The 26,377-nt window shown below is 48.5% G+C and overlaps 1 protein-coding gene across 1 annotated transcript in view; it reads left to right on the top strand.

Annotated features, from left to right (window-relative positions):
• ALPK2 (alpha kinase 2) overlaps positions 1–26,377 on the top strand; it is a 117,759-nt gene that overhangs the window by 73,328 nt on the left and 18,054 nt on the right. Inside the window, exons 7-13 of the mRNA XM_029921751.1 lie at positions 4,170–7,365; positions 10,557–10,704; positions 12,951–13,078; positions 13,189–13,224; positions 17,634–17,908; positions 19,336–19,424; positions 26,073–26,290. Of these exons, the coding sequence (XP_029777611.1) occupies positions 4,170–7,365; positions 10,557–10,704; positions 12,951–13,078; positions 13,189–13,224; positions 17,634–17,908; positions 19,336–19,424; positions 26,073–26,290 (4,090 nt within the window). The remainder of the gene's footprint in view (positions 1–4,169; positions 7,366–10,556; positions 10,705–12,950; positions 13,079–13,188; positions 13,225–17,633; positions 17,909–19,335; positions 19,425–26,072; positions 26,291–26,377) is intronic.

The following is a 26,377-nucleotide window of genomic DNA, read 5'->3' on the forward strand; positions in this document are numbered from 1 at the left end:
CTGGGTAAGCTCCCTCATTTTAGAGCTCGGACGGGTATCTTACAGTTCATCTTCCGTGCAGTTAACAATTGCTTATATTCAACTCCTCTTGACCCACTGTATGGTTGCTATCTCTTGATTGGACCCAGGCCATTCACCTCTTCAGTGAAGAAGAGATGATAGCATCAACATTTCAGATTTCCTCTACAATCAGATGGGAAAGCCTACATAAAGCCGGGCACCCCTCTGTGCTCTTCAGTGTCGCTCTGTTTTCTCTTTGGCCTCGCCACTACTCCCTCTTCATGGATAACAAGGGAAGCTAATGTCAGTGAGTGCCAGAGAGTCGATAGGATGGTGCTGACATACGTGTGGTTAGCCTTGGAGGAAGAGTCAGAGGGTCAGAGAGGCCAAAGCGGTTGCTTGGGGTCATGTCTCCAATATTATATGAAGTGAGCTCAGGTGGCCAGTCCTCAGAGTCCACCCTTCACACACCACGCTGGGTTTCCTCCCAGAGCCCCAAACCCTCCCTTCCTTTTCACCTGAAAAAGGATAGTTTTTCTGACCTCACAAAACCTTCTGAGTCTCAGCACTCACTCCATAATGAGAAGGTTTGAGCAGCAGGAGAATCATTTGCTAGAGTTCTCTCATAATGACTTAATGAAGAGATCTCCTCCTAAGAAAGATCTGACTCATTTGAAAGGTGTGAGTCTGTGGTTTCCCTCTCTCTCTCTGAGTCAGCCTCTGAATGAGGCCCAAGGAGCCTGCCCTTGGAACGCAGTGAGTCAGCCTTGACAGGTATGGACTGGGCTGTTAAAGGCCCTACTTTGAGAAACTCCCATCGTTTCAAATCAGATTCATGGAGTTTCACATCAGCAGCAGACCATTGGAATGGTTTGCGGCTTGAACATAATTTCCCAAAGGCCAGCAATCTTTGTCATGTTCACTGCTGTTTCCCAGTGCTTAGAATAGAGCTTGGTGTATAGTACATGCTCAGTAAATGTTTGCCAAATGGATGAAGTTACATGGTCAAGGATTCACCATATTTATACGTTTAAATAAAGCAGGATTTTACTCTATTTTATTTTTTATTTAGTTTTTTAAAAAGTTTATTTATTTATTATAATAGAGTGAGAGAGGTCAGGGGAGGGGCAGCAAGAGGGAGCGACAGAATCCCAAGCAGGCTCTGCACTGCCAGCCAGGATCCTGACACAGGGCTTGAACTCACGAATCATGAGATCATGACCTGAGCAGAGATCAAGACTTGGACGCTTAACCCACTGAGCCACCCAGTACCATGGGATTTTATCTTAAAAGCAAGAGAGAAGAGGAGTGAGTATACTTCATAGGAACATGACTGCTTTGGAAATCAAGGCATGATAGTGTGGCTCTGCGGATATATCCCAGTGACCAAACTCACCCTGATCAAAACTTCCTTGTCCTGTGACTCACCCTTCCCAGAAGCCAGTGTCTGGTAGGCATCAGCCTATAACTCTGCTGTTTGGTAGGAAGCGATAATGGGTGGGTGGCATCCCAGTAAGTAACATAGAGGCTTTTTAACTGGAGCCCCTTGGGAAGAATTGTCCAGTACCTGGCAGAGAATTCACAAGGCAGCCGCTCCATAACGTCAGTTGGCACCAATGAGACTGTAGTGATGACAAGATCTTAAAATAAAGGACTGACATAGGTAGAAGAAATGCAGGCCAGGGAAGAAGGCTCAAGAGAGGGTCACTGTGTTTTGAATGGGACAGTCTTCCTTCTTTCTCAAATCGTGACCAGGGAGTCACTCATACTTTCTATGTTTAATATTTCAGCATATTTATACTACAGCTCATTATGAAGCAAATGGAACCCAAAAAAGCAAAGGAAGAGAACATTCTCTACATGTGCTAGAGACATTCACGTATAGAGATGAAACCATATCCATGTTAAACTGCTTGACACTAAAAAAAAATACCTTATTTCTTATTTCCCAGAAGTTATCTTATTTTCTCTTTTCCATTTTAATGTGTTGGAAGATATAGAAAGAGAGTAGATACATTTTTCTTTTCAGAAACGCCAGGATGCGAACCAGCTGTGTCCCTGCTTATGATTCAAAGTCTTTTTTAAGATAGAAAGTCAGGAGCAGATGAAACCAAAGCCCTTCAGATTTAGAGGTTTAGTGGATGACATCAGGTTGAGGGTCTGAACGGTGCGTGGTTCTCTCATTTACTCAATCTTTCAACAAGTGCTTATGGTGCACCTGCTGGGTGCTAACTGCTGTATCAGGCCTTGAATACAATGCAGGATGGCAGCTCCTTCCGCATCGCCTGGGATACTCCCTAGTCCATCGGAGGCATTCGATACATATTTGTTGGATAGATGGAAGGCCCTGGCCCTCATGGAATTTAGAGCACAGGAAATTATCCTAAATTTCTTCCTGTTCACTTAGCACTAGGATGCCAATAAGATCAGAATTACATGAACATTGGAGCGCCTGGGTGGCTCAGTCAGTTAAGCGTCTGGCTTTGGCTCAGGTCATGATCTCACAGTTTGTGGGTTTGAGCCCCACGTCGGGCTCTGTGCTGACAGCTCAGAGCCTGGAGCCTGCTTCAGATTCTGTATCTCCCTCTCTCTCTGACCCTCCCCTGCTCACGCTGTCTTTCTCTACCTCTCAAAAATAAATAAAAAACATTTAAAAAAATTTAAAAAATAAGAATTACATGAACATCAGGACAGCTTTAAGGAGAAGGTGACACGTGGCTCACTGGTGACAGCAGGCAGCCTTGGAGGGAGGTGTGGTGATGCCCTTGTCCTGTGTCCCACTGGCAAGATGCAAAGGGATTGACTATAGGGCAGTGAGACCAAGATTCTCCCGTGTGGTTTCTGGGAAGGAGCCTCAGGACTCGGAGCCACACTGTGCACAGGACTGTTCCAGGTCTACTTTGTCAGATGCTGGGAGACTCTGTCTCCTCCTCTCTGTAAGCCCAGTTATCAGTTTCTGCACACTTGGCGAGGCTGCTCCAAACTCCTGGGAGGTTGGGGGAAGGTTGGAGATACTTGGTGAAATTGAGCAGAAATTCCCTTTGTGTTTGCTGGGCCCGGTTTCGGTGTGCATTGAAATAACTGAGAAGCTAAAAGTTTTAAGAGACAAGAAATGAGTCCAAGATCTTGTTGCTTCCTTAAACAATAGCCAACGTCACAGAACAGGGTCTACTCCTCACAATGTGAGACTCCTTTTTTCTTTGACGCCTTCCTTCCTTCCTTCCTTCCTCCCTCCCTTCCTCCCTTCCTTCTCTTTTTCTCCCTCTCTCTCTTCTCCCAAACCTAAGCAGTCCTGAATTTTCTACTTCTCATGGACATGGGTTGTTTGCCATGGGGCATCTGTTTCAATGTGGAAGAGGCGGGACACGTGGGTGGCTGTTGGTTAAGTGCCCGACTCTTGATTTCTGCTCAGGGTCTGCTCCCGTTATGGTCTCATGGTTCATGGGTTTGAGCCCTACAATGGGCTCTGCAATGATAGCGTGGAGCCTGCTTGGGACTCTCCCTCTCCCTCTCTCCCTCTGCCCTTCCCCCATTCATGTGGGTGCTCTCTCTCAAAACAAATAAACATTAAAAAAAATAAAGTGGAAGAGGCAATCTAGGATTTTATAACCTTCTTGAGGTAGAAATAATTGGCAGTTTTGATGGCCAGTCATAACCCCATGACTTCATTAAAGGCAGGTTCAAAGGACAGGCCTTTCTCTGTTCTTTAGTAATATTATTAACCAGCAAGCTGTCAAAGATTGTCCACTGCTACTTTACAAGCATTGCATATTTCATTTGTTATGATCACGTGAAATGTATCTTTCTGGAAAGAGGCCCACAAGCTCTGATGACTGACTTGATCAAAATAGTTTACGTGCAATTTATTTCCATCTTTTTTTCCCCAAGAGAGAAAAGAAATCATTGAATGAGGACTCTCAGCAGGCTTTCTGCTCATGACAGGGAATTTGACCAAGGGCCCCTGGAACATACGGTTGCTTAAGTTTGCATTTTCCCAGGAAGAAGAGCTGGAGAGAGTTTGGGGACCAGGGTTTAAATTTCAATCATTCCTGCTACCCTTCCCATGTGTTATTACAGCCATCAAGGGTTCACATTCTTGGGCTTGCAGTTATGCCCAGTTGTGGGCTCTCTTAGGAACCATTCTATTAATATCGCTTTCATCTTCCTAGGTGCATATTCAGGAACTGGTCAGGGGGAGAGACTCTCTCGGCCAGATGCCAGCTTCCCCAGAGCCTGCTGGGAAGCCATCTGCGCTTGCTGGGACCACAACAAATTCCTTCCCCAACTCAGGAGGGATCGACGAAGAATACGCATCACTGGGCCAATTCCTGGAGCTGGAAAGCTATACTCGATGCCCCCAGCATGGAGAAAACCAAGATGGAAAAGACCACGCACTTGGAAGTTCCTGGGAAGACCTTGGACATGACCTGAGCGTCCCAGATGCCAATAATGAAAATAGGTCTCTTGGGGAGCTGTCAGTGCTTCTCCCCCAGGAGGGCAGCCCTTACCCCGGGGAGCCCAAGCCTCTCTCTGTTGCTTCCCCTGAACCCACAGATACCATTCCCACCCCGGAAACTACACATGGTGGGCCAAGGGGCAGAGAGGCAGCGTGCGTGTTGGAGCATCTGGAAGCGTGTGGCCAAGGAACATGGGACACCGTGGGTTCCCCTGCTGCAGAGTCCGGTGATAAATATTGGCCTCACGATATTTGCTCCATGGACTTAGAGTTGGCAAAAAGTCAAGGTGAAGTATCTGATTTACATTCTCCCTATGACATTCTTTTTCAAACGCAAGGTTCTGAGCCTCCGCAGCCGCCATGCGAGAGCGCCAAGGAGCGAAACTCCGCCACACCCTGTCTTTTTACTAGTACTTTCACCTGGAACATTTCACAAAAAGCCAGTGAAGGTGGCACAGAGGAAAAATTAGCGGCAGTGGAGAATTTCGCCCCCACATTGGTCTCCATGGGACAGGCTGGCCAGGAGAGGCCGAGCCCTGGCAACTCAGGAGGGCCTGAGGGAAGACAGCCTCTGGGTTCTGAGAACAGCTCTTTTGTGCAGTTTCCAGAAGGAGGTAAGGAGAGCCCCAGTAACAGTGCCCCAGGCACTGTAGACACACCGGCCAGGGATGGTTCAGTTGTGATGTTTCCTCAGGAGAAGCCAATGACTGTAACCGCTACTCTGGAGGGTCTTCAGGTGACCAGGGAGAGTGGGGACATGTCACCTGGAACCGTGGCCACCAAAGTCCACCCAGCCAAATACCTCCCTGTCTCAACTGCTGAGAACAGTCATGCAGACGGTCCCAAGGAGAGCTCGCCTCAGGCACCAGATGAACATACTTTCCAGCTTACTTCCCATGCTCTGTTGGGTCATATTTTAAATGATTCCCCAACCGAATCTCTACAGGAGCCCTTTGGCATGGCTCCCAGTGGACCAGGATTCCACAGCCACGTTCCCTGGTTCCCAGAGGAACTCTGTAGTAGCTGCCCTCTCCAGACTGATAACCAGTCTGGAGATAAAGGTCTGACTGTGGACAGGACAGACAATAGGAGCCTTGAAGAGCATTTCCAAGAAAAAGAAAGTGAAACAACTCAGAGGATCCAGGAGGAGAGCTTATCCCAACAGAGTCTTGCTTCCAAAGATGATTTCCCAGAAAGTTGGTCCATGACATCTTTTGCCCAAGGGGAAATAAACCCAGTGCCCTGGGACCACTTATCAGCCAACTCCAGGGAGGAGAGAGGGCAGAGCTCAGGCCTGGGGACTAGTGTGTGCAAGGGGGCTGAAGTCACCAGGGAAGATGGTGGTCAGGCTCTGAGCCACACTCTGCCTCTCTCTGATATCTTCCTGGAAGGGTCTAGAGAGAGCGGGCCAGGACTTTGGAAAGCAGGCAGCAAGCTGAAGATCATAACTCTGGATGCTCCTGTTTCGGAAGTCTGGCTACCAAGACATCACACAGGTTCTGAGTGCCAGGAGGTGGAAGCCCGTCCCATAATTCCTGACAGGGCCTGGGCTCTCCCGGACATTCTCGAGGCTCCCAGTCCTCAGGCTGAGTCTGACCCAGCCCTTGCTAATAACAGAGAAACTCACATACGTGAAAAACCCACCAGCCATGCATATTGGAGTAGCCTTTCTTCCCAGTATTTGAACCAACGCAGATTTCTGGAGTCGTCTGTGGATCCTGTAGATGAAAAAGAATCACACGTCGCAGATCTGTTACCAGAGGTTTCCAAAACCAAAGAGAAGGAAAATGTGAGTATTGTGAGTCAGCACCGAGAGGAGAACCCAATCGAGGTGGGTCACACTGCCTTCTTTAAACAGTTTCTGACTGGCCCTAACGTTGTAGAGTCGTCTGTAGACCCCACCGATGAAACAGGTGGGGTGATGCACACCGGGGCTGACACACCAGGGCTTTCCAAATCCACACCGGCTGCCATCACAGAGGAGAGTCAAGCGAACGATGGGAACATGGGCCAGAGACTGGAAGTCCAGCCTGCCATCTTGCAAGTCCCACATCCTGACAAAGGTAGGGAGACCATTCCAAGCGGATGTGGAGTAAGTCAAGTACAAGAAGGCAACGGGAGAAGCTTAGGGGAGGCTGAACAAAGTAAAGACAGCCACGCAGAACCTGTTTTCTCCACTCCGCCTCTTTCTAACTGTCTTGCCGTAATGACTCATGCATCTGTTGGCGTCGATAGTCACAACTCTGCAGGTCAAGTTCATGACGTCCCTGAGAATGATTTAGTTGAGCCCCAAAACCACCAATACACATTTTCTGACTCAAAGGAAAGGGGAGCTATTGAGAGTGAGTGTGGGAAACCTTCACCCTCTTCTAGTGGTCTCTCTCCATTAACCTTTGCTTCATCTCCCGAAGGAAACATTTCAAACCTTTCAGTAAGCCACACCATCCAGGAACCTCAAAGAGAGGAGCCCCGCACGGGGGAAACCAAGCCTGTGAGTGCATCTGGGTCCCCGGCAGTGACCTTGGCGTCCGTTTCAGGTGAATGTGCCTCAGAGAAAACTCCGGAGACACTAGAGTGGGCGCCCGGCCTGGGCTGTGGGCAAAGAACCAGGGACCAGAAGCTCGGTCACACGGCAGCCCAGACCCTCAATTTCCCAAAGGCCCCCCCTGCAATGAATGTGTCAGAGGAGGTCACGGAGCAAGAAACCTCAGGGAGCGGACACTTAGCTGAGGGGGTAAAGAAGAAAATTCTGTCCAGGGTGGCCGCCCTGAGGCTGAGTTTGGAAGAGAAGGAAAACGTCCTAAAGGGTTCAGGCTTTCTTAAAAAGATTCCTAAACTCGAAACACCTGCATCACGCACGGAGGAGAAAAGGGACACCAAAAAGCCACCTTGCAAAAGAGAAGGGAAAGGTGAGACGCTGTTGCTTTCTGTCGTTGTTGAAGTCAGGGTTTGTGAACCAAATGTCAAGTTCCTGTGTCCTTCTGAGTCTGCATTTAAGGCAAGGACAGACAGCCACCAAATGGCGTGGCGTGTACGCTTGTGGTTCTCAAACTCGACTGGCCTCCAGGCTTGTTGAAATGCAGATTTCTGGGCTCCCCCCCCCCAGAGTTTCTGATTCAAGGTGCAGGTCCGAGAAAGTGCATGTCTAACAAGTTCCCAGGTGATCTGGAGAGAGAATCACTGAATGGGCAGCCGGTAGGTAGGTTTAAATCAAGGGAGCATGATTAAGATGACTTTCTGGTTAATTATCCTTTAAAAAATATTTTAAAAGCTAAACAGAAGCATTAATCAGTGCAGCTAATTCATATAATTAAAGAGACCACACACCAAGCAGGATTTGCAGAAAGAAATATTTAGGTACAATGTGGGAGTCTCTTCTTTAATTGGTGATTTTCGTTAACAGCAGCTTAATTGAATCTTGGGTTTTCTTCCAAATTTGAGCATCACATTCCTTTCCAACTCCCCCTTCTCTGCATCTGAGTCTGAAAGCGCCCCGGCATCTCTGTTCCAGGTTTCAGACCACATGAGGCTCAGAGCTCTTGCAAATCCAGTCCCTTCTGCTCTGCTGGGGTGTCACGTCAGCCCCAAACTCCATCCCTTAACCCCAAAGCATGGGGGGGGTGTGAATTTTCTCCTCCTTCCTGCGTGTTCAGACCCCCACACAGGTGCTCATCATTCCCAGCCCACATCACATGGGCCCTCCCCCTCTCCTGTGGCCAGGAGTAAATACAAAACTACCTTCTGAAGAGTTGGGGGAGGGGGGTATCCACCGTTTCTAGTACGGAGGTTTTAAAACCTGTTTAGGGGCACCTGGGTGGCTCAGTCGTCGAAGCCTCCCACTTTGGCTCAGGGCGTGATCTCACAGTTTGTGGGTTCGATCCCCACGTCGGGCTCTGTGCTGACAGCTTGGAGCCTGTCTTTGGATTTGGTGTCTCCCTCTCTCTCTGCCCCCACCCCCACCCAGCTCACACTCTGTCTCTCTCTCTCTCAAAAAATAAACAAATGTTTAAAAAAAATTTTTAAACCTCTTTAAAGAGAGCAAAGCATTATTTTAAAAGCTCTCTAAAGCGGTTTCAACCCAAAGGGAAACGTCTATTTGGAATCCTCATCCGTGATCATTTGAGTTACTGTGGGAGCAAAGACTATCTGGATAAGCAGAGGCTGGTGGCGTTTGCTCTCAGAGACTGAGACCTCAAGACCCCTTGGGGAAGGAGCTAGTGTGTGGGTGTGGGTGTGGTGGGGTGGGGATGGAAGCAGGTGACTCAGAGGACCCAGAGAAATAAAGCCGAGTAGCCTTTCCTGGGGACATTCACAGCTTTGTGTTCCCGGGGAGCTGTTCTATTGTTTCCCATCAACACTTGGCCCGATCGATAGTGCACAGAAAAGGAACGTAGCCCGCTCTCTCTCTCCCCCACACAAACAGGGTCCTTTCTAAAGCCCTGAAGCCTCTTGCCCAAGCCAGCTTTATCTTCCAGGACGCTCGTTTTGCGCTGCTTCCCATTTTATGCCCTTTCTCTACACCCCCAACTTTGTGTCCAGGACTCCTGATGGGCAGAGAGCAGGACTGGCAGCTATAGGAACGTTGGGGTGTCCACAGGCTCATCCGTGAAGACTGCCACCACATAGTGCTGGAAGGGACGTTGAGGACTTAAGCTCCAGACCAGGAGGCAAGCTTGGGCAAGACTCTGGAAGTGAGGGGTCGAAATGGGTTTTGCCATCCATCAGCTTGGTATATCTTCTCTGTCTCCCATAAGATTGTTAGTGACTTCACTTGTTCTCTAGCTGAGGGATTTGTTCCCTGAGCAGCTCATTATTATTTTCTGGGAAGAAAATAAGCTTTTGAATATGTTGGCATCAAAGAGAGGAGAGGCGCATTTAACCCGCCGCCTACTTCCCAGTAGTGGGACTTGAGGTAGCCGGGGAAACAGCATCGGCGCTGAAGCCTTGTGGCTTCGCCGCGGATTCCGTGCTGTTTGGAGTCACCGCGGCTGCGGAGATTTGGAGCTTGGTCCGTAGAAGACTGAGGCCTCATTGCCAGTACCGCAGCCTGTAGCCATTCCGCGCATCCAGCTGGGCGCCCATCCCGGTCTCGTTCTAACGTCTGTGCTGCCGCCCAGTGGCTGCCCTGGGTAATGACACATTTAACTGGTCTGCGGTGCCCAGATCCCTGGTTTGAAAAGACATGTTCAAAGAGCTCCGCCTAACCTCCCGACTCTCCCCGCCCCCATCACACACCAGTAAGTTGTTTCCTGATTGCTCCCATCTCATTCCAGGAGACACTACTCTCTTTTGCTAATGAAATCGATATCGGATATCACTGCCATCGGCTAGGGTATCCTCAGCAAAGATAGCTGATGGAAGGGAGAGATGGAGGAGTATTACTCAGTAAATGATGTATTGTTGCTTTGCCTTTTACGTCTGGGAGCTGAACCACAATTACTTGGATAATCTGGATTTTGTCCTGCACCCTAAGCTCCAGCTCTGATTTTGACCTGGATCATCTGGTGATCATTTAAGTGTAGCTCTCGTTACCCAGTGTTTGTAGATTAGGTATCCAGAATCCCCAACCCTCTTTAAAAAAAAAAAGTCTCTTACATTCTATTTCACTTTATGCATTATAGATCTCACTTTGGGAGTCTTTTTTTAAATGTTTACTTGAGAGAGAGAGAGAGAGAGAGAAAGAGAGAGAAGGGAAAGTGCAGAGACAGAGGGAGACACAGAATCCGAAGCAGGCTCTAGGCTCTGAGCTGTCAGCACAGAGCCCGATGCGGGGCTCGAACCCACATCCTCAAGATCGTGACCTGAGCGGAAGTCAGATGCTTAACCCACTGAGCCACCCAGGTGCCCCATGTTGGGAGTGTTAAGTAATGAAAATTGAGATTTTTCTATTAGATTGATTTGTTTATTTTTTGAATATTTAGGCGAGTCACGTCTCCCCTCAGACACTTGTTTTCCTCATCCATAAATGGAGGGTGATATTATCCCCCTTCTTGGGATTGCCGTGAAAATTAAATGTGATAAAATGGGAAAGACTTCTCTCCACTGTGAAGCTCTCTGCCGCAGTTGTAAGAAAACTGACCTGAAATCCTCTCCTTTCCAGCTCCAGTGTTACTAAAAAAGATCCAAGCTGAGATGTTCCCTGATCAATCCGGGAGTGTAAAGTTAAGCTGCCAATTTGCAGAAATTCATGAAGATTCTACAGTCTGGTGGACGAAGGATTCCAAGTCAATAGCCCAAGTGCAGAGAAGGTGCAAGATTTGCCCGGCCACCTCTCACAGTTGTTGCTGGTCTATTTCACAACGTAGTTCTAAAAGAAAATAGCGATAGGAAGTAAAAAGGAAAATTGAAGCTGAAACCCACTCCCTAAGTATCCAAGACAAGTTAAGTAATGAAGACGGAGGTCCGGACAGAGAAAGCAGGGAAGACTTCTAACCCAGGCTCGGCCACCCGAGTTATGTGGCCTCAGAAAGTCATGCAACGTATCCTGATGTTTTTGAAATCAGGGGAAAATGACAGGGAGCCTGGGTGACTCAGTCGGTTGGGTTTCTGACTTCAGCTCAGCTCATGATCTCGCTGCTCTTGAGTTCCAGACCTGATTGGGGGCCTGTGCTGACAGCTCAGAGCCTGGAGCCTGCTTCAGACTCTCTCTGCCCCTCTCCTGCTCATGCTCTGTCTGTCTCTCTCCCAAACACAATATAAAACAAACAAATTTTAAATCAGGGGAGCATGCCAAATATCCTCTAGTCTGAGGTTCCGTGGTCCCAAGATTATAGAGCTCTCTTCTGTTACTGAATTTGGCTGTGTTTGCTCTTTCATAAATTCCCCCTCACCTGACAAATTTCAAAGCCAAGAAGGTAAATCCAAAGGAAAAAACAACCCGTGGTGTAATTGAAGGTGATAAGCAGCCATTTCTGAGATGGGAAAAGTCAGGCATTTCTGGGGCCCTGGATATAAGAGGAGAGGAGGAGGGGGAGGGGAAGGGGGGAGGAGGGAGAGGAAAGAGAATCATTCCCTAGAATACTCTCGAGGAAGGTACCAAATCAATGGCCTCCTAAAGCGCCTTGCTGGCCATAAATGCTTGTTCACGTGACCTGTGGCCCGTGGGCTTTACCCAACCCCCCTGAGGGGGTGTGGCTTATTCTAAAACAGATCACCGGGTTCAGGGGCCCCTAGTATAACTCAAACAAGCTTCTTTCTGCCGAGGGAAGTCCCCGCTCAGCTCTCTGAGTCTCGGAAGGTGTCTTATCCCCTTAATCTCATCCCAAGTGGCCTGAAAAAGGAAGAAAAATCTAGGAGTTTTCTATATAATTAAATCAAATATGTCTGCTTGGAACATATGTCCGGAAATTATGTCCCAAATGCCTTCGTTATGGTAGATTCGAGCTATAGTTTCTTTTCTATAACATCTCTCCAGAAAATCTAACTGGACTGTGACAGACGGAATAATGCCGCACAGACTAAAACGTTGCCATTGCCCTGCCTGTCTTATGTACGGCTTAAGAAGAATGATAATGGAGAAGAAATGGCTTGGCTTTAAAAAAAAAAAAAAAATCAAGGCCACTCCCTAGAGCTTTATAAAAAGAAGCACTAATTATTCATTTAAAGAACTTTCTGTAGCTGTCAGCCAAGGATAAGTAACCAGTAGGGTTTTTTGCAATCTTGCTCAGAGCTTGTAATTGGCACTCGAATCTTTTGGGTCCATTTTCCATTTGAGATGTCTTTAGGAAACCTAGCCTCCCTGTAGGGAGCACATGACATGAGTAGGCATGCCATTTACTCGTGACATGTGGCCAGACCTTTACATGCTTACCAATGTTGGCTTCCTTTTGTCTTGGCAACACTGTCTTGGGCGCACCCATTCACCTTTTCTTTTTCTCCTCCCCCTCCTTCTTCTCCTCTTCCTTTCCCTCCTCCTCCTCCTCCTTCTCTTTCCTCCCCGCCACCACCACCATGGGTTTTTCTGTTCATGGCACAGTGCCTGGAACTTAATGATGTCAGGTTAGGCGGATGGACGATGATACTCACTGGAGGAGTACCCTATTCAAAGACACCCTCTGCTGGGGGTCCTTGTTTACAGCAAAGACCCCCTTTCTCTTGTCCCTTATTGTGTCTGTGTTTAGATTTGGTTTAGGGCCTTCAGGTTTCCTTCAAGCACAGGGCACCTGGATCAGTAACTTGACCGAGGTGAATTCTGAGCAGAAATGTTCATGACGGCCCCCACGATTCACATTCCCAGTTCTTTGCTCTACTAGTCACAGCCACACCTCCCAATTGATTTTGATCAAGATTGCCCATTGGAATGAGTATAGTCAACCAAAATCGCCCCGATCATCTCCCACAGATAAATTAGAATTATGTAAACAGCTTATCTTTAGTCAGCCCACTGGCCCAAAACATTAGGGCAGGGAAACACCTGTTTCTTTCTCCGAAGTGTGTTAGAAAAATGCACCTTCAGAATGATGAAGCACTCAAATATTCATGTCCCCTATTGCAGTGCCGGCGACAACTCTGCTGTGTCCTTGGCCATCGCCCAAGCCGGTCAGAAGGACCAGGGCATCTATTGTTGCTCCATCAAGAATGGTTACGGCAAAGCGACCACTGAGTTTAGCCTCACCGCTGATGGTAAGCCTCAGTCTCTAGTTTGAGGCGAAAACCTCAAGCCTCCCCCTCCCCCCGCCCCGTTCAGAATGCCCATGGGTACTGAAGACACCCTCTTCTTTGTCTTCTTCTAGTTCTGAAACAACTCGCCAGCCACCAGGATATTAAAGGTAAGCTGGCCCGAGTTGGATGTCCAAGGACACGGGCCACTCCATAAAGCCTGAAATCGCTCCTGGAATAAGTGTTTGAAGCAATAGTCCCATTGGCTCTTCTAACCAAGTAGGGGAGAGCGCAGGAATGACAGTTCACGGGCTAAGTCAAGCTGGGGGCAAGGCCAGCGATAAGTGCATGAGGCTGCAAAGATGCAGAAGTGTCGTATCCATGAAAGGTCCGACCGTGGTGTGCAGTTGTCCAACCGTGGTGTGCAGTTGTCGAGGGCGCATTGGTGGTGGGGCTTTGGGGCCAGACGTCTTCCCCTGCGCCTCGGACTTGCGTCAGGCCCCTCTGCGGGGCTCCCCAGCCTCTGGCACTCACACCGCTTGTTTTGTTGCTTTGGTTTACTTTCCCGTTTGACTCACCTTTTGGTTTTAGCAAATTCCAAGGACAGCCAGGTGTCCTAGGAGGAGAACTCCGTTCCCTTGCATCTTCCTGAAAATGAGAGATGGGTTCTGGTGCTTTCCTTTGGCATGATTGCCACTGGTGTTTCTTTTTGTTTCTTTTTTTAATGTTTATTTTTGAGAGAGACAGAGCCTGAGCGGGGGACAGTCAGAGAGAGAGGGAGACACAGAATCAGAAGCAGCCTCCAGGCTCTGAGCTGTCAGCACAGAGCCCGATGCAGGGCTCGAGCCCTCAAACCGTAAGATCATGACCTGAGCCGAAGTCGGTCGCTCAACCGACTGAGCCCCCCAGGCGCCCCTGCCCTGGTGTTTCAACGGCCTAACCACTGCCCGGAACAGTCACCTGCCACTGAGTACAGTTTGGGGAAAATTCCCCGCCCCCACACACGTGCCCATCCTTACCCAGTGGCGAGCTGAAAATGTTGAACAGCCTGCCCGACGGGTGGGGAAGCCCCGGTTTGTAGAGTCTGCTAACTTCTGTGGTGTAAATCCTCTCCTCACGGCAAGTTTTCAACTGCCGGTGTCACATCGAGAGAGCCTAGAGCCGGGAAGAGATGCCCGCCACCAGCTCCCCGTAGCTGGAGCGAGCCGGCCGCAGCCCGCCTCCGGGGGTCCACCTCGCCCAGTCTCTGCAGCTCTTAGCACCTCAAAGCACCTTGGGCCAGTTTTAGAAGAGGTCTGAGTAACTTAATTGATTGAGCATCTTAAGAAAATTCATTTCACGTGCTGATTTTCAGACAAACAGAACCCCTAAAATCTTTGTGAAAACGAGACAAGAAAGGCAAGTTTGATGCAGTGGCACCCAGCGCATTAAAGGCAAGGAGCTGGCCTCGACTTAGACGTAGTTTAGCAACTGGGAATCATGATATTTGTCCAAAACCTCAAAGGCAGACTCTTTGCAAACCTACCCAAATGCTACGTACCTGGGTGGAGTGTACTTGTATGCTCTGAGATCCTTTTTGCACGTCTGCTCTCGTCTTCCCAAAAGTCTAAATGTGCAAAGGAATGTCCTTCCTCCTTATACGTGAGAAAACAAAGTGACTTTCAGAAGAAGGGCTTCTCTGTTTCATCAGTGTCTCAGCCTTGTTGGACTTTCACATCCCAGATCCTTGCTGTGACCTCGTCCATTTTAGGTTTGCATAAGCGCATTTTTCCTAGGTGTGTTTACCAGTTAGGAATGTGACCCCGTGGGGATGAGCTGCTGGCCACCTGGTGGAAATGGTGTGCCACTTACAGCCCTGTGGCTCCAACCAGAGGGCCACCGGGTCGGGACCCAATGACATCCATCTCCTCCTCGTGTCAGACCCCCTGTGATGGGGGGGGGGCTCCAGTTTCAGCGACCCCCCCCTCCCCCGGCTGGGGGGTCCCGTCCCTTCCTGTCCGCCCCTTGAGGTTTCAGATGAAGAAGCCTCAAATAACGTTTATATTGCCTTTCTTATTTGGAGGAGTCTCTCTCTCACGAAACATTTTATTAATTGAATTCTCCCGAGGAAGAACAAATAACATTTTACAGGCCGGTCTATAATGAAAAACTAATAAAACCCAGCTCTTGGGAAAGCCCCGAAATGAATGATGGTTCAAATAAAACACAAGCCAGCCCAATTTAATGACCCGGGGCTTTCAAAGAAAAGTGCTAAGACTTATTTTTTTTCTTTCACTGTTTTATCTTTGGTAAGTAGACATCTCTGTTGGAAATTATGGACAAGATTGTTAATTATACCCAATATAGCACTATACAAAAAAATTCCCTTCTTATTTCCAAGCACATAGTGGAGACAACTTTTTGTATTAAATTTGATGCATGTTTTTAAGCACTCAGTGCACAAACCTTTGTTAATAATAACTGAGTTTTAGAAATTTGGAGATTTTGAAGGAAAACAGAATGGGGTAAATATAGTAATATCTGTTGGGCTTGGGTGTGTATACATAAAATACTTTATCTATATTCTTTAAGTGGTACTACGGGCTGAATGGTTAAAATGAAATCAATCGTGTCACTAGAATTGAGATTTGGGTTATATAAAAAGCATCCCTTCTTCGAAGTGATCCCATTTTTAAATTTAACTTAAGAAAAAAACAAACATTCTCCACTGCAAATTAATTTTTCTTCCGGTTCTGTCACTAAGGATGAAATCTATGATACAACAACTCTTTAAAATTTGCCTGGCGGGGGGCCCCGGGGGGCTCAGTCAATTAAGGATCATGACATCAGCTCAGGTCATGATCTCATGGTTTGTGAGTTCAAGCCCCGTGTCATGCTCTGTGCTGACAGCTCAGAGCCTGGAGCCTGCTTTGGATTCTGTGTCTCCCCCTCTCTCTGCCCCTCCCCTGCTCACACTCTGTCTCCATCTCTGTCTCTCGAAAATAAATAAATGTTAAAAAAAATTGTTTTCTTTGTCTGGGACAGTGTCTCCCTTGCCTGCCTGTTCCTGCTTCTTCACGCAGCTCTCTCTAGAAACCCAGGACAAGTTACTTGTCCGAGCCCCCTGCTCTCACTTGTGAAATCCTAGAGGATCTTGCCGCATATTCTCTTTCCACAGGCTTCGTCAGCACTTTTTTTCTTTGAGGAGAGAGAGAGAGAGAGAGAGAGAGAGAGAGAGAGAGAGAGAGAGAGAGAGGAGACCCTAAGCAGGCTCTACACTCAGCGCAGAGCCCAACATGGGACTCGATCCCACAGCCCTGGGATCATGACCCCAGTGGAAATCAAGAGTCTGACGCTCAATCCACACTGAGCTGCCCAGGCACCCCCAGCACTTTTGCTCTCTGAGTCCCCCTTCCTTTCTTTCTTTCTGCCAATATCGAGGTCTATTTGTTCACCGACACTCTTGAAGAATAATTTTAATCTCTGAATACCTTCAGCAGCTCTAGCTTCGGTCACAGGTTGCTCTTCAAACACATGACCTGAAAATATTTTCAAAAGCAGAGAAAAATGTTTCTCTAAACAGTCTAAATAGAAATGTAAAGTGAGATTTTCACACAACCTGTGATTTCTTTCTTCTTGTAAACACTCAGAAAGATGTCTGTTTTCATCGACTTCGAGGACTGAAGGGCGTTAAAGAAATCTAAACAAACCCATTTCATTGAAAGCTATCTTCTCCTCTCTCAGCCCATCAGGAGGCTGACCTCTTCGTCTCCAGGTTAGAAGGGAACCTTCTGATGGCATCCGTGGTCGCCTGAAACGTGGGGAATCAGCTATGGAAAAACCTGGTGCTAGAAAAAAATAATTCGACTTTTCTTTTTATGAATAAATCCAAAATAATTAGACTTTTTTTTCAGTGTCTCTTCAGAGGAGGTTCTTTTTAACTGTTTTGCCCTTGCCCACCAATTTCTTACATCGGCCACAGACCTTCTCAACCTGGGGAAGCAGTGTTGACCCTGGGAAGATAAAAATTGGTTCTTGAGTAGGCAAAAAAAAACCTTACTCTGTGTGTAAAGTACAGATATGCACATGGTACATACACAGGTATATGGTACCTCTGTGGGATTAAAGTTTCTGGTGGGGGGGGACATTTAAAAGAAAAAGTCTATAAAGGCTCTATAAACATAGAGCAGTCATGAGAAAAAGGGTCAAGAGACACTGATCTATCATGTCCTATCATCGGTGTCTCCTCTCTCCTCCATACTTCAACTTGCCTTTAGTTACCCTTCATGGTCTTGTCTGTATTTTCCAGATCTGTCTAAACTTCTTTTCCTGATCTCCCCAGTCTTGCCCTCACCAGTTCCCAACACCCCCCTACCTCTGATTCACTGGAGCCTCACACCGATCTTCCCACATTCTCCTCGAGGACTCGTTTTCCCCTCCCCCCGGTCTCATCTTCAAGCTCTGTTGGGAGTTCCCTGTGGCCTCCCTTCCAGGTCCTACGGGCCAGCCTTGACCTCGTCCCTGTGTGGGAGCATCCGTGAACCACAGAGCAAGATGGGGGGTGGACGTTCTGTCCAACTAAAGGTGAGGTGTGTTTTAGGATGTGAAGAGATTGAATTCAGCCAGCTCATCTTCAGAGAAGACTTCCTCAGTGACAGCTACTTTGGGGACCACCTGCGAGGTCAGATCGCCACGGAGGAGCTGCACTTTGGAGAAGGCGTCCACCGGAAAGCCTTCCGCAGCAAAGTGATGCAGGGCCTCATGCCTGTCTTCCAGCCCGGCCATGCCTGCGTGCTCAAGGTGCACAACGCTGTCGCCTACGGGACCAGAAAGAACGATGAACTCATCCAGAGGAACTACAAACTCGCTGCCCAGGTGGGTCCACCTGCCCTACAGAGTCACGTGAGGTCTGAGGGGGACCCATGATACCCTGAGATGAAAGTCAGACTCCCCACTGTTGGGAGTGTCTCCAAGAGGGTGTTTTTCTCCCTCTGGGGTGTGGCTGTAAGGGAGCCACTGGATTAAGCCCGAATGCTGGGAACCACGTCTAAGTTCTTGGGGTAATTTCTTCCCTTCATGCCAGCCAGATGGGACTCAGCCTGTGTCTGGAGGCCCCTCGCCAGTTCTGACCTGGGCTGGGATCATTTCTGTTTCTAGGAAGCCCCATGAGGTCCTTGAAGGCTTGAGTCTCAGACACAGGGTGACATGGAAGGTTGGGGTTCCAAGCTACGGGGCTGCCAGGATTCCTAAGCATCCCCAAAGGCTTAGTTTTTGGATTCTTGTTTTAGTTCATGGAAGGGGCTGGGCTACATTCAGAAGTGGTATCATTTGCCCTGTTTCTTGCCTTCCTGAGTTTGGGTCAACGTTAGCCTATAAACTATGAAGGGAGGTTGATCCAAGGCTCTAGCTAAGCTCCCATTTCCTATGTTACTGAGTCACAGAACCTTGAGACAAGAAGAGAACATGGGCTTCCCCCCTGTCTCCCACTGTGGTCTGTGGGTTTCACTCTTGACACCAGCAGGGGCCTAGCTTCCAGGACAGCTGTGTCCAGCTCTTTCACACCAGGCACCCTTCTAAACTTATCACCTATAAAACGAATAGCTTATACTTCAGTGAATCTCTCGGGTGCTGTCAAGCCCTAGCCATCCATGATTATCTCAGATGTGGTGACATGCGGTGCGACTCGGTGCTCATGAAGGCATCCCCTCTTTTGAGTATAGAGTTTTGCCAATTGTTCTCCTTACTCCTCCAAGTCAACCTTTTTTTTTTTCTTTCATTACATATTTTTTCCATCTCAAGTACCATCTGGTCCAGGCAGGAAAACCCCCCGCATCTACACTCCCTCTTGGAAACGCCCTAGTGAGTAGAAAGCAGAACCCAGTTTGCTTTTCCTAAGCCAACAGTGTTTTCGAGGTGCTCACTACCCACAACTCTAAGTCCACCTCTAAAGAAGAGCTTCAGATGGGAGAGCTCAGCACACCCCGAGCCGAACTGACATCCTGCCAGGGGGCCAGGCCCCTTAGCCCAGGAGGAATGTCAGCCATGCGCGTCCTAGAAATTTCATAGCTCAGAACGCCTGGCCCTAGAGACCACTTGAGCATTACCTGGATAGTTCCTTCATGTCTCGGAGTTCTCTGCAGGTGGACAACTCGAGTTTGCAATAATTGTTGCTTCTGTGCCTGTAAGCAGGGATGGGTTTGGGAATCCATTGGCTTGATCCATCTTGGGAAATCTGATTAGCTTTACCGGCAACTCTGAATTTCTCTAATCACTTGTCTTTCCCATGTGTTTGGGTGATGTAGGAATGCTATGTCCAAAATACTGCCAGGCACTATGCCAAGATCTATGCTGCTGAAGCTCAGCCTCTGGAAGGCTTTGGAGAAGTGCCAGAGTGAGTGTTTACCATCTCTTGCATTGTCACCGTGGTTTGTTGGGGACTTGAAGGCCCTGGGGGGATGGGAGGGTGAAAAGGGCCAGTGGTACAAGCATGTCACCTGGTCTTTCTGTCTGGGAGCCATGAGGGCACACTGGGCTGCTATCCTGTTCCTCGCTAGGTTGCCAGAGGGCTACAGAGAAATACTAGATAAATATTCTTTAAATTGAGGTATGTTTGTGTGGATGGATGGATGGATGGATGGATGGATGGATGGATGGATGGATTTGATCACTGTATCATATTAAATAGAAAAGAATTCAATAGAAACAGAAAATGAATCTGATAAATGTATCATGTTAAATAGAAAAGAAAGAGTATCTTCTTCATGGAACACAAGAATATCACCAAACAATTACCCTATGATGAAGATAAAATATGGTGCCATGTCTGTGAAGAGTGAATTGGGTATCAGGAATGGAGGAACACAGTACCTGTTTCCTGGATCCCTAACAGAGATAAATTACAGCGATTGCGTTTATCCACTCATTGGCTAAATATTTACTGACTCACGCAGATTTCTGGGTGTCTAGAGGTTGGGTTACTAGTGTGTTTATCTGGCTGAGATCATATGTGCGTGTTTAAGTGGAAAGAGAAGGCACGATGCCAGGGCACAATGGAAATTTCAGACAGAATGGTCATTTATGAATCAGTAGAAACTAGGAAAGGAAAGAAGGAGGAAATCATTGCTTACATCGACCCTGTGAACTCACAAAGGGGTGAACTCACACCTGAGGTGGTGCGTTGGGAATGTCATGTACAAAGTCAAATGCTTTCCACTCTTTGCCAAGACATGCTCAGCATACTTCCTTAGTACAGAAACATTTCTCAGCAACTTCAAGAAAAATTAACATAATGCAAAGAAAGTACACAATTGCTGTTCTGTTAAATCTACCCAGACAGCAATCTGGAGTGAGTTATAGTTCTGTGTTACAGGAACCTGTGCATTCTCTGTCTTCTCCAGCCCCCTTTTATCGTCTCTAACCCTAGAATTCTCAAGGAGGAAAAAGGTCAACCGAGTGAGCTGTCCACAATGCACAAAGCCCTCTGCTTTTGCATGGCTTGACCCCACAGTTTGGGGGCTTTCTAAAGAAAACAGCACAAAATTATAAATAACAAAGGCTAGTGTGGGGACTTGGAAAGGGCCTGTGCCTGTGAAGGACACGGGGACCAATTAGCATCATCAGCACACACACCCCCCCCATGTGCCATTGGCCTGAAGACAGATAGGACATTTTGATATGTAAACACCTTTCCCTTCCATACAGCGGAAGAATTTTGTGAGTCCATGAATAATAACACATGGAAGGATACGGGGCCTCAAGGAGGCATCTGCTCCCAATTCCGTGCTCATTGAATCAAAATCAGCAGATTCGATGCCAGGACACACACACACACACACACACACACACACACACACACACACACTGCCTTCTTAAAGGCCTCTGCACTTGAAACCATGTTAGAAAAGATGAATGCAAGCAGGTTTTAGAGAAGATGAGACAGCGAGTGAGTTTGTATGTGATGAGGTAGGAGGATTCAGATGCTGATCAGCCTCAAGTTGCTCCAGTGGGCAGGGACCACAAGATGGTTCCACCTGGTGGTAGCGGTGAACGTGGGGGACAGAACAACAGTAGGGGCATCAGGGTTAGCCCCCAGAAGAAGGGGCCGGTGAAAGAGGAGGTCCAGAGGCTGGATGTGGTGTGACCAGCCCAGGAAGTGGCAGTGGTGGTAGAACTTGACCACTGGCCATGAGGCATTTGAGAGGAGAGAATGGGCTCTTGGGATATTCTGTAAGAAGGTACAATTAACAAAACTTGACATAGGGAATAAGAAGAGAGAGGAGCTTCAATATAAATCCAAGTATTTTCATTTAGAAAAGTAAAAGCCATCAGAATGAGTGACCTTGGCAAGCAGGATTTTTGTAAGATGAGGGGTAACGGGTCAAAGAGTCCATTGGAATTGGGGCCATGGATACAAATGGGGTCCACTCTTTCAAGTGGTGACAGAAGTGAAGGAAGCCAGGGAAGGGGAATGAAATGTGAGGGCCAAGACCCATCGAGGGAAGGTGATGATGGTCGTTTTTAAGATGAGGAGGTGTGATGATGTTTGTAGCTTTGGGGCAGAGAGGAAATGAAGAGTTAAGGTGATAGTAACCAATAGAAGACAGAATTTGAGGGGCGCCTGGGCGGCTCAGTCTGTTGAGCATCCGACTTCAGCTCAGGTCATGATCTGATGTTTCGTGAGCCTGAGCTCCATGTCGGGTTCTGCACTGACAGCTCAGGGCCTGGAGCCTGCTTCAAATTCTGTGTCTCCCTCTCTCTCTGTTCCTCCCCTGCTCATGCTCTGTTTCTCTCTCACACAAAAATAAAATAAACATTAAAAAAAATTTTTTAAGACAAAACTTGAGACCTAGTATTGGCAGATGTTCTCTGGAAAAAGCCAGATCATAACTATTTCAGGCTTTGTGGGCCAGCAGGCAAAACAGAAGTTATTAAGCAGATACTTGCATCACAAGAAAGAAAGCCAGTATCTACAAATCTTTGTTGATAAGTTTTAAAATATAATAGCCAAATATAATTTTTTAGTATATAAGTTTACTAATGAGAAGAATGAAACTTTAAAAAAAATGTTTAATGTTTATTTAGTTTTGAGAGAGAGAGAGACAGAGCATAAGTGGAAGAAGGGTATAGAGAGAGGAGAAGCAGGCTCCTGACTCTGAGCTGTCAGCACAGAGCCTGATGCGGGGCTGTAACTCACCAACCATGAGATCATGACCTGAGCCAGAGTTAGAAACTTAGCCACCCACGCACCCCTGGAATTCTTTTTTTTAAGTAATATTTTGCTAATTTAAAAAAATGTTCTTATATTTGTTTATTTTGAGAGAGAGAGAGTTCGAGCAGAGGAGGGGCAGAGAGAGAGGGAGACACAGAATCCAAAACAGGCTCCAGGCTCTGAGCTGACAGCACAGAGCCTGATGTGGGGCTCGAACCCACAAACCACGAGATCATGACCTGACCCAAAGTCAGACGCTCAACCGATGGAGCCACCCAGGTGCCCCATTTTGCTAAATTTTTAAGGTAACTTCACTTACACTTAGGGTTGAGAGTTAGTGTTTTCCTCTGATCCAATCAATTGCAAATACTCCCATGTGAAAACCATTCTTGGCTTGTGGGCTGTAAACAGGCATCAGACTGGATTTGGCCCCCAGGCAATGGTTTGCGGACCCTGTGGTTCACACGTTCGCTCTGCGGATTCAGGTGCATCCTTCCACAAGCTCCGATACAATTTATTCCTTGTCATTGATGAATGGGAGTGGCCAGTTGTGACTACACATCCTGCTCAGCACAGTAGCTGTGTTAGGGGGAGGTGGTGGCAGGGGCCGGTCCCGGGGTGGAACTCAAGGAGAAGTGGCAGACAAACTTCAGTTCAGGCAGGGTGGGGTGAAGATGGGACCAGGAGTGGGGACTCAGGTCGGCTTGTGTGCATGTGTGAGTGAGCAGGAGGGACACGAAGTTACCAAGTATCAAGACTGGGGGACGGGAATGCTTCTCCCCTTCGCCTCCTATCAGCTTATTTCTACTCAGTCTTTACAACTCCAGTCCCCCGCTGCGCCCCCTGGAAGCCTGCTGCCTGTCTTTGCTAGTTAAGAGTTGGACACGGATGCTTGTCCGCTGTGCACCGCTCCCAGCGGCTGTCCCTGCCAAGCAGGGACCGTGTCTCTTTCATGTTTGCCCTCCTAGTGAGTTTTTTGAGATTCCGGCACAATCTGTTCAGTAGTCGACGTTTGTTGAATGAAAAGAAAGGGAGGGTAAATCACCAGTCACTGAGGTAGGCCTTCGGGACACATGAGTAGCTCCGTTTGGGCCTGTGTTAGATCTGAGATATCTACGAGACATCGATGGAGACAGGAAGAGGCTGGAAGTGTGAGTGGGGAACTCAGCGGAGAGGCCTGAAAGGAGATACCCCTGTGGAAATTGTCGACATCTAGATAACATTTCCAGCATGGAGGGCACCAGCCAGTGTGGGCAGAGAGAGAAGAGCTGCCCCCGGGCAGCCCAGAGGTGGGGAGAAGTGAGGAGCCAGCGAAGGAGACGGGACAGTAAGCAGCGAGGCAGGAAGAAAACCAAGAGGAAGGGGATTTCTGGAAGCTGGGGGAAGGGACTGAGAGATCAGCCGTGTCCAGGGCCACTGAGAGCAAGTAAGACAGGGGCTGAGAAGAGACCATTAGACTCTGCAACGCGGTGCTGCGGGTGCCCTTGACGGAAGCATCCTTAGTGGGAAAGCGTCTGAGTGGGCTCAAGAGAGAGAGGGAGGGGAGGGATGGCAGATGGTGAGTCTGCAGCTGATCTGGGCTTTGCTGTAAACTGTGACTCCGTAGTTGGGCGGGTTGTGGGCTCTACATGCGGCCCAGAGCTATTTCAGCAGGTTGCTATGCATGCCTGGCAGCGATCCGGTAGAGGAAAGTGTGGTGGAGGAGGGTGGGGAATGCTTCCAGCAATATCCTGGAGCCCTAGAGGGGGTGGGCAGATCCAGGGCACCAGTGGAAGAAGCGGTTTGGTGGGAGCAAGGAGGCTTCGTCTGCAGTGGGGGAGGGGAGGGGAAGGGAGGGGGACGGTATGGCCACAGGCCTGGGAGGTGAGCCATGTGGCTCTTAGCAGCTCTCTGCTTACTGTTGAAGTCTTCACAATAAAACAGGAAGCGAGGTCATCAGCTGGACGTGAAGTTGGGGAGGAGGTGTGGGAAGGTGGAGAGAAGATCAGGTGTGAAATAGTCATGGTGGGGGTAGGGGGTGGCGGTGAACAGACGGTGCTGCCAACTACAATTCAGGATCTGCTCACGCCCCCGCTGAAGCTGCCAGCCTGAATGCAGCCTCCTCACGGGCCTCCCTGCTTCCGCCCTTGCTCTTCACCTGCCGGAGTCCAGCTCCAGCCGGTCCAGGGTGCCCTGAAGGGTGGACGGTGTCGGCCGTGAAAGGGAGGGATGAGAGAGCCACGAGATTCTTTCTGATCACCAGGCAGGCCTCTCTGCACTGACTGAGACTCAGCTGTATTTATGGTTAAGTGTATGGGGCACAGCACTGAAGTGACATTTGCCTTAGACAATAATTTCTGATGACAAATTTCTTTGATATGTAAAAATTTCCCAGAACATAGATTTGTAGAAGACTCGTGCATAATCTTTATCAATAGAGATTGATGTAGGTGACTAGATGCTTATCACATGGGGAAGGAAGGTATCTTTAGCATTCAAATACAAGACAATACTTTTAGCATAGCAAAGGCAAAAGTTAGTTCTTTGTGAGCAGGGGTCAATAGCCTGTATGCTTAAAGGGAAGGATAAGAAAAACAGGGGTCTCAGGAAATGCAGCATTTGCTGCCATAATCACGAAAGAAGAAATTCCTACACTAAGTCCCTTCACAAGGTGCAATCAGCATATATTAGGGCCAGAATAAGGGGACAAGTCACTCCAATACCAATCAACAAGGTGCCTGGGGGTCAGTGCTCAAGCAAAAACAGTTGCGAGCGGGTGGATATAAGTCATCATCTGACGGCTGGAGGCCACAAGGAGTTTTCTCAACTTGTGAGTTCAGAATGGCTCCCAACACTCACCGCCTCCCTGCTCCCGCCCTCGCTCCTGCACAGCCCCGTCTACACGGAGTGGCAGCGTCATCTGCAACACAGATGTGTGACAATGGCAAGCCTTTGGCCAAAACCCTCTAGGAGCTCCTCACCCAAAGCAACATAAAGGGGAGAGTTTTTCAAATGGCCGTCTAGATCCCACAAGGTCCGCTTCCTATTCCCATTCCCTCCCTGTCCTTACTCATCTACTACCACCTCCCCTTTGCTCCCTCTACTCCAGCCACACACGGGCCCCTTGGTGTTCTGGGAACACACCCAGAATACTCCTGCCCCAGCGCCTTTTCCCTTTGTTGTTCCTTCTACCTAGAATGCGCTTCCCGTAGATACCCCCATGGCTCCCTAGCTTCCTTCCTACTGGTCTCTGCTCAGACGGTCTTTCTTACCAAGGCTTCTCTGAGCCGGCTCCTTCAAATAGCAGTCCCTCCCTGGCTCCTGCGCCACCTAGTGCTTTTTCACTGCTTTGTTGTTTCACAAAGCAGGTAGCCCTCTACATTTACTTGTTTGCTGTCTGTCTCCTGCATTTAAATATAAGATCCTTGAGAACAGAGTGTCTGTGTTCTTCACTGATTTCTGGAATAGCATCTGGAAGACTTTCTGACATAGAAACCCCTGAATAAGTACTTGCTGACTGAATGGAGTGGGGGAAGGAAAGAAAAGGATATGGCGGAGGGACACATGGCTGGTGGGTCGCTGAGATACGGCTGTAAAGAAAACATTCACTTGTCCGCGGGCGATTACACTCCACCCCAAGGAGGAGTCTCTGACCAGCTGTAGGAACAAATGAGAAACGGAAATCTACCTTTTCACCTGAGGAACAACCATTGTGTTGAGCGGTTGCCTGCGTCCAGTGGGACCCGTGGGTGTGTCCTGCAGCTCCCTGCCACTCCCAGTGAAGACAGGCCCCCTCGCATCTTTATTCCCACCTGGGAAGGTGACGTGTGCCCGTGCTGTGTCCCCTTCCAGGATAATCCCTATTTTTCTTATCCACCGGCCGGAGAACAACATCCCTTACGCCACCGTGGAGGAGGAGCTGATTGGAGAATTTGTGAAGTACTCCATCAGAGACGGGAAGGAAATAAACTTCCGGAGAAGAGAATCGGAGGCTGGTCAGAAGTGTTGCACCTTCCAGCACTGGGTGTACCAGAGGACCAGCGGCTGCCTCCTGGTCACGGACATGCAGGGTGAGGACAGCGGCCTGTCTCGGGCTCCGGGGATGCTGGGGGCCTGGGATGTTCCGGGGATGTCGGGGGCGGGGGGGGGGGGGGGGG

This window comes from Suricata suricatta, chromosome 14 (genome assembly GCF_006229205.1).
Source record: "Suricata suricatta isolate VVHF042 chromosome 14, meerkat_22Aug2017_6uvM2_HiC, whole genome shotgun sequence".
NCBI lineage: Eukaryota > Metazoa > Chordata > Mammalia > Carnivora > Herpestidae > Suricata > Suricata suricatta.